The 15,078-nt window shown below is 36.7% G+C and overlaps 1 protein-coding gene across 8 annotated transcripts in view; it reads left to right on the forward strand.

Annotated features, from left to right (window-relative positions):
* PLEKHH2 (pleckstrin homology, MyTH4 and FERM domain containing H2) overlaps nucleotides 1–12,343 on the forward strand; it is a 57,442-nt gene extending 45,099 nt beyond the window's left edge. For all 8 annotated transcript variants that reach the window (XM_061475533.1, XM_061475534.1, XM_061475538.1 and 5 more), the window contains 9 exons: nucleotides 176–353; nucleotides 2,126–2,281; nucleotides 3,669–3,766; nucleotides 4,127–4,268; nucleotides 5,002–5,147; nucleotides 6,745–6,874; nucleotides 8,152–8,238; nucleotides 9,936–10,073; nucleotides 11,138–12,343. In XM_061475533.1, the coding sequence (XP_061331517.1) occupies nucleotides 176–353; nucleotides 2,126–2,281; nucleotides 3,669–3,766; nucleotides 4,127–4,268; nucleotides 5,002–5,147; nucleotides 6,745–6,874; nucleotides 8,152–8,238; nucleotides 9,936–10,073; nucleotides 11,138–11,320 (1,258 nt within the window). In that variant the 3' untranslated portion in view covers nucleotides 11,321–12,343. The remainder of the gene's footprint in view (nucleotides 1–175; nucleotides 354–2,125; nucleotides 2,282–3,668; nucleotides 3,767–4,126; nucleotides 4,269–5,001; nucleotides 5,148–6,744; nucleotides 6,875–8,151; nucleotides 8,239–9,935; nucleotides 10,074–11,137) is intronic.
* The last annotated feature ends 2,735 nt before the right edge of the window (nucleotides 12,344–15,078 follow it).

Here is a 15,078-nt window from a genome sequence, read left to right on the forward strand (position 1 = left end):
TGTTCATCTCTGTAGACTAATTCTCTTTACAATTACACATGACAAAATGCGTTGGAAATCACAGTGTGAAATCTGAGTGCTCCTCCCCATCTGGCATCCCCAGAGAGATTTACTCACAGTTTACTACCCTTTCAGTCAGTCTCCGAGAATTGTTTTATTTCTCTCTTTGTCACAGGACTGAATTTGGGAAATACGCAATATATTGTCAGCGATGTGTAGAGCGTACCCAGCAGAATGGAGACCGAGAAGCCAGACCTTCCAGAATGGAAATCCTTTCCACTCTCCTAAGAAATCCTTACCACCATTCACTGCCCTTCAGTATTCCAGTTCATTTCATGAATGGCATATATCAGGTAATGTCAGTAGACCATGAAATCTTCGCTCTCCCAACCCCTTGCTATTAGCACATACATGAAGTAGTATATTAGAAACAGAATTGTAAGTATTAAGGTAAAAATGGTTAAAGCTTCATCCTGTGCCAATGCTAGCAATGGCAGGCACAAGGTACTTGTCATCTGATTTTATCAACAAACAGTAAAGATTTGGGGGAAAATCTTTCAAAGAAAGAAAGAAAAAATAAAACCTCCTGAGAGTGAGAAATCCTGAAGTTCTGTTTCTTATTTAACCTGACCACCAGATGAATGAATTAGACTGAAGAAAAGGGAAAGGTATTAAATTCCACTTCCTTTCATCAGACATCTTGAATGTTAAGTATCTCAGTGAAGTCCTGGAAGCACAGCTGTAATTCCCATTATCAGTCGTGACGGATAGCCGTATCTGTTACAGAACAAACACAGCTTCATTCTTAACTCTTGGGACTCCATCGCTCAAAGCCTGTAGGAAACTTCCTATGTGCTCTCATGCATACTGCCTCACATCCTGGTTTGTGTTTCTAACTGTGAGAGCTGGCTAAAAAGAGGTTTTTAACGATTCACAGTATTCCTAGACAGAAATCAAGTTTGTATATGAAATTAAAGCTACATCAAGTAAACTTTTAATTTCAAGTCACAGAATAACTTTCCTTTTTTTCCCCTCTAAATTTCTTAACTGCTTTACAGCTTGCCCAGTAAACCCAGAAAAAATAACATGTATTTAAATCATCCTAAAAGGTTTCACAATTGAAGTTTTAAGAAGGAATAACGGCTCATTTGTTAGTTATTGCTCAAAAATGTATAATTTCCAAGGGCTATGAAAATTTTAATTAAATACATAAATTACTTCAGTGGGATCAGCAAATAAGCTTCATCTCTGAAGCTACATTCAGCAGATTATGTTTTTTTATGCCAACCACGGAGAAGCCTGGAACACAAGTCCAAGTTCCATTTTTAAGGCATTTCTTTGCCAAAAGAATAAAACATCTTCAACATATCAAATGCAGGAAAACGCCCTCAAAACAGATTTAAGTGAGCGTCAGCAACTAGTATCTCTATAAAAGCCATTTGCCATCCCTTGATAAAGTGCTTTAATACTAGTAACAACAGTCAGAAATTCAGATTTGGGAAAATAAAATGTAGGAGGCTCTATATATTACTGACCTATGGTAGTACTGACAGAGCAACATTTGTGAAATATTCTGGATTTGCTAATGTAGATCTGCCATCCAGTATCCCCTCTGAAGTTGCACATGGTCTGATTTATTTCACTACCATATTGAAAAGTAGGAAATTAAGAGTTTTCTTCATTTTTCAGAGAGTATTTATCACAAAAATCTCAGATACTAGATTGCTTTGTTATAGAAATTCTGTAGCAGAAATTCAAGTGTAGCAAGTGCAAAGAAACCGGTATAAACAAAGGCAATAAAACAAAAATGCTACCTTTAGAAGCATTTTGATAGTGACTTCGATTTCATAAACAAAATGCAAGAAGGTACATTCAGCTGGGAATTTAATCATTTTTTGGAGGGAGAAAAACTCCACTAAATTGACTTCCCATATGGAAATCTTGAATCTTTTCCAGACCATTTATGGAAATTTTCAGTTTCCAATGACAGTAAGTTGTTCATAAAGGATGGACTGGGTCTTATAGTCCCACCCTTATTCTAGAGGTATTATCTTTCAAAATCTTAGATTTAAGGAGGGGTTTTAATAACTTTGATAGTAAAATACTTTTTTGGCTGCTTTTTCAGGTTGTTGGGTTTGATGCCTCTACAACAGTGGAGGAATTTCTGAACACCTTGAACCAGGACACAGGGATGAGGAAACCAGCTCAGTCAGGATTTGCACTGTTTTCTGATGATCCATCTGGCAAAGACATAGAGCACTGTCTTCAAGGAAACATCAAGGTAAACAAAAGCCTTTTAATAAGCTTTGCATATAAAACAACAAAATATCTGAATTTTACAGAGCCCTCTTCAGACAATGTAAAGGAAAACATTTTTCAGGCTGAAAACTGTCTAGGTTTTTTTTTTCTTCATAACATAAAAGTAAAGGTTTAAAAAGTCGCTTTCAATTGTTGAAATTAATTCAGTGAACTATATTTAAAAGCCTTGTCTAGGAGACTGATACTATTCAGAGAAGTAACAGCTGGGTTGAAGAGGCAAAAGTAAGATTTTCCTAATCACAGTGCTTCAAAACTAAAAAGCAATTGGGGTCCAACATGTGTTTAGAGATTTCAATAAACATTTCTGGTATGGCTCCAAAAGATGACCATTTGAGGTCCGAAAAGTAATTGATGCTGGGGTAGAGATCCTGGGGATGAACAAAGGAGGAGGATCCTTAGCTAAATATGGAATAATTAGGGTTCAGTTCAAGAGATTTCCAATGTTTGGCTTATCATTGTTCTGAACTTTTGTTCCCTCTATTCCTAGAATTAAATTTTTTTGTAGTAGAGAGTGGCAAAATGCAATATAATTTGTGTTTTAGTAAACTATTAGACATTTTCCAAGCCTTTTAGCAACTAACAAATAATGAAATTTTTGTGCTTCTACCAAGTTGTCTTTTGCACCCTTTCACCAATGTTCACAGCTGCGTTTTGAGTTACAAGGTATGGTACAACTAGGCCTTAGTGAAAAACAAGCAGAGTCATATCAATCAGCTTTCTGCTCCTACTGGAATAATTACTATATGGAAAGCAAACTGTATAAAAAATGTACTTATTTTCTTGATAAATGTAAATTCACAATCTGTTCACTTCCTTCGCTGCTTCCAGTGACATGAAGCCCTGCAGTGGTCTCAGGACCTCTGTTCCTCCTTCTGCCTGTTTGCCTGGCTACACTACTTCTGAACCACTTTTGCTGCACTGTGCAACAAACTTCATCTAAACTTTATAGCAGCTACTAAAAAGCACCTGAAAAACTCCAGCATGCAACAGAAAGAGAAGGCAAAGATCAAAGGCATTTGCTTAATTATGCAGCAACTCATTTTGTGTAATTACACATTCGGTAGCTGCTGCTAAATCAAGTACCTGGCCTTTCCACAGAGGCATGTTATGGCTCGTTTCCAAAGGTGGTGTGTGTTGCAGGATAAACAAGCAATAAAAAATGTCCAATTTGCACATGCTCTAATTAAGAAATACAAGTAGTTCTCTTCCAGTAAGTTTAGAAATTTAAGCTATGTATGTTTCCAATCTATAATAGGTAAAAAATACTAAAATAAGTTGCCAATTTCTGTGAAAAGTGTTTTCAAAATGCAGTACATGACAAAGTCAGTTTTGTACGGATATCCTTCTAGATCTGTGACATCATTTCAAAATGGGAGCAAGCCTCCAAAGAGCAACACCCTGGGAAATGTGAAGGCACAAGGACTGTCCGCCTTACTTACAAAAACAGGTTTGTCCCAAGATGTATTTTTAATTTCTGCATAGTTTCTTTGTCTGAAAAATACTGCCTAACTCAAAGCTTGCAACAAAAATAGCAAATTGGTGTAACCGGAGATTTATTTTTTTAATACAGTTAATTTTTTTAGTTCTTGGGAGGTGAGCAGGGCTGCCAAAAAACCCCCCACCAAAACACTGAACTCAGGAGACTGAAGTTAAACATTTGCCTGTGGGTTCAAGTACAAGTGCTGCTCCGCTTATGTGTTTGGATGCTGATATAAACATGTCATATTCAGAGCACATACCGCTAATCCTCAGGGCTAAATGCATTTCCCTGTCTTCTTTATTTAATAACTTTCTGTCTTTTCTGTAGGCTTTATTTTTCAGTTCAAGTCCATGGGGAGACGGAGAGAGAGAAGCTGCTTCTGGTATATCAGACAAATGATCAAATAGTCAATGGACTTTTCCCTGTAAACAAAGAACTAGCGATGGAACTGACAGCTCTTTTAGCTCAGGTAATCCTTGTGCATTAATGAGTCACACGACAGTTTTGCAGATGAAAAACCTGAATAAAGAAACTGGTCTAGAATTGCTTGACAGTCAAGTGACCTCCACCTTTTACACATGATAGTACAGGAAATAGCCTGGGCTGGCATATTTGCTCTAACTGTACTTCAGTGGGAATGCGTTACAGAGCGTGCCGCTGTTGGCACCAGTATGGATAAAACGCGCTTTACCTCCTACACAGTCATGCCCCCTTTGATCAAACATCATGTAATCACGTTCCACTTCTTCATTCACTATTCCTTACATGATTCCTGCAAGCTAATACACCAGAGTAACAGCTGTTTAATGAAAGCCTAGGACTCCTTTACTAGCCATGGTCTTGATAAGATCTGTTTTATTTTTAAAAAATGAATGGCTCAAGGGAAGGTTATTGAGAAAGTTATTTGATGGTGTTACTTGATAAATCTAAACTGGTTTGTGTCAGCCGGAGATCTGGCAACCTCAGAACAGAGCTAGTGTTGTATTTGACCAGTTTATATTTGATATTAATCTTTCTTCCATGGTAAATGTAAAATAAGAAAAATAAAATTATGTGCATGACTTTTACATCAGTGAAAATAGTGGAGAAGCTGTTTTTCATTTTATATTTGGTAAGACAGAGGAAAAAATAGCTTATAATGCCCAGCTAGAGAATTACTCTGAAGTAACAAAAAATTTTCTTCTTCATGGTCCCCCCCTTAGGTAGAGATTGGAGACTTTGAACGGCCTTTCTCAACTCCAGCAGGGCAAGTCACTTCCCAGTCCAAGTCCAATCAAACATTAAAACAGGTTTTGGAGAGATTCTACCCTAAGAGATACAGGCATGGTTGTTCAGAGGAACAGTTAAGGTGAGATGTATTTTGCAATTCATATTCTCCCAAGATCTAGGAGTGAAATGAAGAAGTTCTAAATTTTCATTAGCTACAAATTACTGTTATGCGATATTTGCCTAACCTCGTGCTTGAAACTAATTTTCTTACTTAATTGAGGAAGCCATTTCCTCTGAATATTTCTAATCTAAACAGAAGACCATCATTGAGCACACGCACGCATTCCATCAAAAGCTGTACAAGCTACTACACAGTGTTACAAAACCCAGCGATTTTGAAATTCATATTTTTCTTACTCAGCAAATCTAAATTAAGTCTGTGCACAGACTAAAGAACTACTGAAAGTACGGGACATGAGGATCTCATCTGAATGTTTGCTATTCTAATGTTCAATCTCTGGCAGCCAGTCAAATTGGCAATATGTTAACTCAGTGGATTTGCTAGGAAGGTGTCCCTTAATTTAAAATTAATAACCTGCAGCTCATTTCAGTCAACACCTACTAACATGAAGAAGAGCAGAACAGTGCAATAATTGTCTGAAGTCAATGATACAACAACTTTGAAGTCCAGTAAACATCACAGAAATGTTTTCCTCGCTACAGAGCTAAGAAAGTTTAAAGCTATTATTGTATGCACAAAGTAAAACGTTATTACATACTCAGATGTTAATAGGGCTATTCAAAAGTATATGCACAAGAGGTTCAATTGATTTCAAAGAACAAAGGGTAAGAGATGCTAGATTAGAATAACACATGGAGGATATTTAACTAACAGTTCAAATATCTGTTGAACTGTTCAGGTAGTCCCTAAACTTACCAACTCCCAGAGCTGGAAGTCTGTGGCAGGAAAAGAATCATTCTGTACCTCCCCTGTTGCTTGTATTCTTTTGCTAAGGGTGCACTTTAACTTCATAAACTTCTAGTAAGAGTAAGCTGCAAGTGACAGATACCCCTTTTACTACACATTCCCCCTTCCTTTTATTGGGCTGCATCTAATAGTCTGGTGGCTGCTGGGTGAGTCATTCCTGCAGGTCAGTGGGCTTAAAAGGTATTCTGGGGTGAAGTTTTTTTGAGGATTAGATTTCCAAGGGGTCATTCATTGAACCAATTCACCATGGGGCCATGAAAGAAAGTAGCCAATGCAGATGCATCATGCATCACAAGCATCCTTTTTTGTAGCAGTGCCAAGACACACTGAAAAAGGGTAGTCTTAAGCCATGTCTGCCACATCTGCTGCTAGCCACAGGTAAAGATATGCGCTAAACTGGATGGATTTTTGGAATGACAACTGGCATAACTGTTGAGTACTCATAAAGGTAGATGGATTATCTGTACAGACATATTAAAAGCTGTCCTAGATTTTTTTCCCTTTTTGCTGCAACTGCTACATCAATATTTAACCATAATTTTGCAGAAATTAGAAGATACTTAGTAATTTTCATGTGCATAAAAATATTAAATGATGTTTTGGATTTATTTAATACTGTGTAAGTGATAGTTGTTGTATTAACTTAAATTATCATTTTAACAAATGGATTTTTTTTGCTCATTAAGCTCACTATGGATAAGCATTTAAATTCCTTTCAATAACTAAATTACATATTTCATTTCAACAGACAGCTTTGTCAGCGATTGTCTACAAGATGGATGGCTCTCCGGGGGCACAGTGCTGCAGACTGCATACGCATTTATCTCACTGTAGCCAGAAAATGGTCCTTCTTTGGTGCTAAATTGTTTGCAGCAAAGGTAAGAAACTTTACTGAGTTTGAGTGGCTGTGAGGTTTTTTAATATACATATAATCTGCAAATAGTAATATCTTTTTTATTATAAATGAGTGTGTTGTGCATGTGCTGATTGAATATCTTGTCAATGACTAACTTGTTTAAGCCATATACTAAGCTGAGAAAGTTGGGGCTGTTCGGCCTGGAGAAGAGAAGGCTGCGTGGAGACCTCATAGCAGCCTTCCAGTATCTGAAGGGTGCCTATAGGGATGCTGGGGAGGGAACTCTTCATTAGGGACTGTAGTGACAGGATAAGGGTTAAAACTTAAACAGGGGAAGTTTAGACTGGATATAAGGAAGAAATTCTTTCCTGTTAGGCTGGTGAGGCACCGGAATGGGTTGCCCAGGGAGGTTGTGAATGCTCCATCCCTGGCAGTGTTCAAGGCCAGGTTGGATGAAGCCTTGGGTGAGATGGTTTAGTGTGAGGTGTCCCTGCCCATGGCAGGGGGGTTGGAACTAGATGATCTTAAGGTCCTTTCCGACCCTAACGATTCTATGATTCTATGAAATGTAATTGCCATAGTACCACACATACCATAACAGTAATTTTCCAATACATTTATTGCTTGTTTTACATTATTAATCTAGGTGGTATCTTTTCATTTGCTTGTATCTTAGTTAGTGATAGGCTTTTTATTCCAGACTTTTTTTTTACCTGATAACTAGTAGAATATTGAAAAGGCATCATTAACTGGCTATGGAAGCTGCACCTTGTAGAATCACTACATGTTGTTAAGGGTATTTAGAGCACTCCTGTCTGTGCTGGCCTCAGAACTGTGCAACTGAGAGTTGCTCTTAAGTCTCTTAATTCTCAGTTCACATAACAGCTGTGTTAAACAGAACTGTCACGTGACTCCTTATATTTAATTAGGAGATCCCCATGTATCTATATAATAGATATATCAGCACTCTGTTCTTTGCATATGTAGACATATGTGCTAGTAAACAAACTTTTAAACACCTAACTTTTTTTTTTTAATCTTATTTTATAAATGAGACTATACACTTTATTGGACTAAGCACCAGGGTAGGCTTCAAGGGTATTAGGTTGAGTTCATAGTCCTGCCACTAGCTGCCTACATGGCTTTGGGCAGCTACTTCAATTCCTTTGCATCAGTTCCCTCCAAGTGTAAAACTCAGTAAGATCTGTGGATGGAGAGAGCTGTGTAATAGCAGAGAGTTAATAATTACTTACATATTGCCTTATTTTGAAGTAGTAATTAAAGAACATTTCTCTGTAGCCTCTAGCAACATCCTCAGTTGACAAGTCCTTCATATGGTTTGCTGTACATGAAGATGGCATAAGCATCCTAGATTACAGCTCAATGGTAAGTGAAATTTCTTTTCTAATTTGGGTCAAAGTAGATTTTAATACTGAGTAAGTATATGGAGAGATTCACCACCATCCTACATAAACGATGGCATTAGTCTTCCACACAAAGTTATCTAATCTTTCTTTTAAAGCAAAAATTCAGTCCTTTCAAAGTGCTTTAATGTTATCGTCATTACAGTAGCACTAATAATAGAAATAAGTGATGAATTCTTTGCACAGAATTTTTGTTTATCAGATGCAGTTTTTATATCTTTTAATGAAATATTAATGTTTTAATCATTCAGATGTCAGGAGATCAGTAGTTACAGTTCTTATAACAACATTAATTTTCTTTTCCTGAAGACTTCATTTTCCATTATTATTCATAATACATACACTCTGCAAAGAGCAGTTACTTTAAAAGATTGTTATTTTCATTGTATTATTTTTGTTTAATAGTAGGTAATATAACCCAGTGTTATTTAATTATGTCATTTTAGGCTCTGATTTTTCTTTGATTTGCAATAAAAGTTTTCACAGAAAACAACTCATGGTAATCAGTGTGAAAAAGCAGTGCCTGAGAAGATCCCTGCTTTAAATTGTATCTTGCAGAAAAACAGAATGGCGGGGTGCTATTAGCAAGTGCTAATACTGAATATCAGAAAATTAAAATCTCAACTTTATAATTGTACTGATACAGTCTTTTCATTATGTCTTTGCAGTTAAAGAAATAATAAAACAAAACATTAGGAGAGCAAACAGCAGCTCTGTTTAGAGAACAAGCAAAATGAGCTTGCATCAGACTGCAGAAAGCTCTATAAACATGATCTACTATGGCATTTCTGCAGAGCACTTGCCAGACAGAGCACAGTACCAGCAGGCCTTACTTGCCATTCAAGAAGTGCTGTTTCCAGGAAGTACTCTGATTTTATGTAAGAAGAATCGGGGATATGAGAAACGATATTGCAAGGGGCAGAATAAGCACTATTTCAAACTCAGGGCAAAAAGAGGTTTAGTAACTGAACGACATGAAGTCAGTTATTGTACAAATATTGCCTTACAATGCATTTAAATGTGAACATCTGCAGCAAATTAATATGAGTCATAATGATAAATTAAATGCTAATCATAAACTTAAAGGCCACTAGTGTAATGTTGAACATTAAACAGTAGGAGCTGAGGCATGGAAAGCAGAGGAGCATTAAAGAGCAATTATGTTCCACCAGATATATGGAAAAAAAAAGAGAACAGGATTTAATTTCATTTGTGTGTATGCAAACTATATCACTGCACATAAAGAGTTAAATTCCGTTAGATGTCTCATACTCTGTCATTTAATTTATTTAGACACTGCTTCGATTTCAAATGGAATTCCTAAGATTAACTTCTCTCAGTCAGTCAAGACTTGTGTAAATTGAATTACACACTTGAGTTGAAACCTGCTTATAGTATCTTTGATCTAATTAATTTGCAATAGAAACAGAGGTCAAACACAAGCACTCTCATCTGCAATGGAAATTCCTCATAGTGAAGGTCTGAATGAAGCGATTCCAAAACCCGCAAGAGGCTAGCAACAAAAAATTGTATTGAAAATACAAATATTGAAAAATACATGTGTAATTGTATTTTTAAAAGGGTTTGGCATACCCTGGTTGTCCTGCGTTGTCCTGCTTACAGCTTTGCATCTTGTTTTCTGTTTTTTTCTTTTTTAAGCGTTTAACAGTTACATATACATATAAGAGTCTGATGACTTTTGGAGGGTATCAAGATGATTTTATGTTGGTTGTTAACAATGCTCAGGCAAAGGACAAATCAACTGAAAAACACCTTTTTGCCATGACAAAGCCAAAGGTCAGTATATTACCTGAAACAATTTTCCACCATCTGCTACTTTTCTACTTTTTCTAATGGGTAATGCTTAACAGATGTGAAAGATGAAACACCTTCTTTATTCCTTGCATTCCCAGATTATTGAATTTTGCCAGATGTGAAATAATTAGTAATGTAAGAGCTAACAGTGGCAATACTGATGTGTTCCTTTGCTTTTGATATCCCTGTCTATTACATTCCAGATTTTTCATAGAAGGACAAACAAGGCTACTTAGGACAGGAATTACATGTAGTACTTAAAAACTAGTCTGTCTGCTTGACCAGCACCAGTGGCAGCTTTTAATAAGGTACATTCGTGTTCTACAGTGGAATTATAGAATACAAGATTTGAAAGATCAGTCACTTCTTAAAAATCCTAGGATATTTTTACCTTTGGTAAAGTAACTGTTCATGCTTTTTAAATTTAGATTCTCTCCTCCACTGGTAAGTCTGACTATATTTTTAAAAAAATCAAGATTCCACAGCCTTTTGCTGTTAGAACAGTTAATGAAACAGAATAGAAAATTCCACACATAAATTTGAGTCAAAACACAACTCTTCATACAAATAAGCATAGTAGAATGCATCTGTTCAAGTTTCCCTCAGACTGTGCTCTTATAGGCAAGGCTGTGTGGGCTGCAAAGTAAAAACACCGTAAGAATCTCCCAGAAGTCTTTATTCCTTTTATTTGCCCTGTGTCTTTAGTTCTCCGATCACTGGGTATTTTCTAGCAAAACTGAGGGAAAACATCATGAAAGCTTTCTCTAGGAGGGTCATCCTTCAGACCTCAAAGTCTCTCTCAAAGTGAAAGAAGCCAAGAAAGAAGGCAAAGTTTTAGCATATTGATGGGAATAACATTACATTATTTGCTGCAAGCAATAGAAGAAAGCTCTATTAGGCATCTCCTCTCTCCCCATCATTAATTTGTTTGATAAAGTACTTTTCCAGTTGATGGTGATTGTCACTTGCTAAAAAGTTAGCTGTTTTTTCAGCAGTCAAAACACATCACTGTATTTTTCAAAGAGTTTTGCATGTTCCTGTTACAGATTCTTGAGATCACTCTATTGATTGCCAGCTACATTAACAACTTTCACCAGCTGAAAGGAGCTGCTCATCACCTCTCTGCCCCAGCATTACTGACACCTCAAAGTGGACAGAAACTCAAGGAAATGGGGAGTCAGCCACTTGTTGCAAACAGCAGGCCAACAAAATGTCCCACTTTGTTATGACCAGATTATGTATCATGATAATGTATCTTTGTTATGGGGTTTCGACACCGATTGAGAACTTCTTGATGTACAAGACAGAGCATAAGAAGGTCCATAAAGAAAATCAAAGTGGACAGGTTTGTAATCATTTCAGTAGTATGTAACAGGAGGAGCCCTTTAATTAAAGGCCTGGCCTGAACTGGAATGATGATGAACCATCTTAAAGATTAAGCTTTACTTGTGGTGGCTTGTGTCTACAGACCAGAAATAAATGTGTCTGTTGATCATGATGGGGAAAGGTGACCTTGGGAGCAATTGTATAGATTTTAGTAGTTTTCTAGATATTTACTCAGGGACCAGACTGTCTTCAACTCTTCATCTCTATTTTTCCTAAATTGCACAAGTTGTATAACATTCATTTTGCAAAGGAAGTTTTGTTCAGAAAAAAAACCCCAGTCAAATGCAAAATATTTTCCATTTCTAGCACCATCCTTATCTGCAATACAAGCACCATGGGACTAAAAAGAACAAATTGTTTGATTTTTATAGATGTTTCTCCTTTATAAAAAAAAGGCAAATCATGCAACTATTATAAATTTAAAGAGTATTCTTGTGATGCACTCTAGCCTTTGTTATACAGCTATTTTACTTGGGCAAATCTTTAGCCTTGGTCTGGTAAATTTCTAAATAATTTATCTCTGCCCCAGCCTTTTGGAAAAATCTAAATTGAACAAGCAGTGTACTTAGTATAGTTCTGCTAAACACAATCCTGTACCTAATTTATTCTTTAATCCATAATAATAATACAGATGCAAGAATGATTCACAATTCAAAACCAAGAATGACATAGAAAGTTATTGCTTGAACTGTTGTGAGTAAACTTGGAGACATATGCAACATATAAAATCCATGTATAATGTGTATAATGTATATACTTTGGTTCAGAATAATATTTTGTAAAAGTTGTACTTCCTCTTTTTCATTTGTATCTATAAATTTTATATTATAATATTAATATAATGTTCTTTCACACTGAAAACATAATGCTGCATCTGCACTACCGGACCTCGGAAAACCTTCAGTTGCTTTTTACAGCTGCAAGCCTCAATGCTATGTAGGGCCAAATATCTAGAAATTACCCCTGTTTTTTCTTCCAATCATCTTATTTTCATTTCCATGCAAATAAACCCCTTATGCAGGCTCTGAAATGGATCAGCAGCATAATCTGATAGATGATTTAGGTCCAACCATACAGAAGATAGTCAAATACACATCACCAATTTACATACATTTCACAACTTCCACTTCTGCTCATGGTAGTGATCATGGATCATTAACCCCTTGCTGCTGCCCTAAGCACTTTGGTTTTTTTTTTGTTGTTGGGTTTGGGGAGGATTTTTTGTTAATTTTTCTTTTTAATTGATTACTTTAAACTGTAGTAGTTTCACAGTTATGAGTTTTAATATTTGAAGATTGCAAATCTCCTTTATGACATTTAAGCATTTCAGATATATACATACTCATACTGAAATAAAAGGGATTTTCAGGTGTTTGCCCTATGTGAAAGGTAGGGAGTATCCTCCTGAAGAATAGATTGGAGTAATACACAAGTTGTGAAGAGAATATGCTCTTCAAAAGTGGAAGGACAAACTAGCAAGCTGATCTGATAAATACATCTCTTCTAAAAGCTCTCAGAGTCCTGGCACAACTTCTTAAGTCTGTGGGATCCTAGCACCAGTTTATGAATGGTACTATGGGCCAATGCTCTGCCTTGAAAATGACAAGCAAATAACAAACATACTGTATACAGATGCTTTCACATTTGCAATGTAGAAAGAGCTTCCTTGTAGCTTTCACTGTTTGGTGTGGGATTGTGGCACCAGATCCTTATCTTTCAAGGAGGCAGGGCCTCCTTGGAAAGCAGGAGGAGGTTTACCTTTCAGTGGGTGGCCAATCCCCTGCCACCATTAAGAAAAGCATATTGGAAGCTACAAGAGACCCTGCCACTGACTGCAGCATCCTTCTGTGCAGCATCCTATGTGAAGTGATGCAGATACACGGTAAAATTGAGTCAGGGATTAACATCCCTTTGCAATCAGCAGAAAAGTTGACTTTCAGAGATTCAGGGGAGGCAAGGTCTTCGCAAATTGAAACACACTACTACGTCAGTTATACTGAGGTTGTCGTCTAAAGCTTCTCATATAAGATTAGAAACTTCAGTTTACAAATACAAAAATCTTCATGTCATCATGAAATTACAACTGTCAATCTAGAATACTCCAACTACTAATTCTTTACTAATTGTCCAGTTTCAAATGAGTGTGGCAGATCACGTTCTATTAGAAGGCAAAACCAGTGTTCTGCTAGTAAACTTGTTCATGTAGTTTTAAAAATCTTTGTTGATTTTTGTGTGATACACAATACAAACAGCTGATGTGCAGATTTTGAGGTTTTTTACAGTTTTCATTAACACAGCTTTACAAACTGCTGTTTTATAAAGCAATAGACAATTTTTTGAGTATGACCTTCCTGCCTGCCTTCTGGTAGATAATTCTAGATATTGCTTTGCTTTCCAGTGTTGAGTTCTTGCTGTTGCAGTGCATCCCTACACCATAGTACCAGAAGCAATCCATGCATTAGCTTCTCTTTTTTTAGCAGCACCTTCCTGACTTAGTGCCACTAACTGCTCATTACAGGTCACCATTATTCCCAGGCAGTCACATTACCACAAATGCTGTGTTAATTTTTATGAAAGAAATGCACTCACAATCACAGTTACCATGACAACACTACATTAAACAATGAAGTTTCTAACAGGATTTTCATTAGCAGGAGCAACGTTTCCGTTGTAACCTCCTCAAGACACTTTCTTCAAGTTAACAGAGTCAGCAGGTAAAGTCTCCTACACAAACACTTCCAAACACATCTACTTAAGTCTCAAGGGAACTTGCTCCATGTTATAATCTAGCTCCAGAACTACTTAGGGGATACCACACAAGACAGCAAAGCTGATAATCTGTGCTGCTTTCCTCACTTGGCCCAAGAGCCTCATGAGTGATCCACATTTCAGCCTTAACCTTGAGTCATGTACTGAAACAATTCATACCCTGCTACATAATCCATGACTAAAGCCCAGGTACAAATTAGACCTTTCTCACCTTCAAATCTTCAGCAGCAATGATATGATGGGAGCTGTCAGACAAGCAGTGACCTCTGGGGCTGATGCAGAACTTCCCATACTCAAGGCTTGCAGAACCTAGACTGTAAAAGTATTCTCAGGGTGAGATGAATGTGTTAGCACATGCAAGGATACCTCACCTCCCATCATGAACTTCAGAACATCTTTTGTGCTTGGTTTGAGCTAGTGGTCAGTATCAGCAATCAGTACAAATGGTCAATGAATCTGAGCTTGACAATTACTGAAAGATCACTGGTAACTCTCTGTATAAGCAATTACACGGATTTAAAAATAATATTTGGAATTCAGTGTAAATTAATATAGTCACTGAAATTCACTCTGCCTTGTCAGTTTTTGTGCAGCAGTATTAGTAAGCAAACTGTGATTTCTGAAACAAGCAACACCTGTTTACTCCAGTAATACAGCTGGCAAATGACAAAGCTTTGTGTTTCTAAAACAATTCACAAAATTAGTGTTTTCTGTTATTTTAGATTTAAATCAATTTTGGGTTCTATTTAAATTTAAAATAGAAGCACATATTTGCCTATAAAAGAAGGCAGCTGTTGGAGTTCCCCAGCAGACTAACACAGTTTTTATAGGT

This window comes from Pezoporus flaviventris, unplaced genomic scaffold (assembly GCF_033815535.1).
Source record: "Pezoporus flaviventris isolate CSIRO_AGI_PZ_B2104156 unplaced genomic scaffold, CSIRO_AGI_Pfla_v1 ptg000083l, whole genome shotgun sequence".
NCBI classification, from domain to species: Eukaryota; Metazoa; Chordata; class Aves; order Psittaciformes; family Psittacidae; genus Pezoporus; species Pezoporus flaviventris.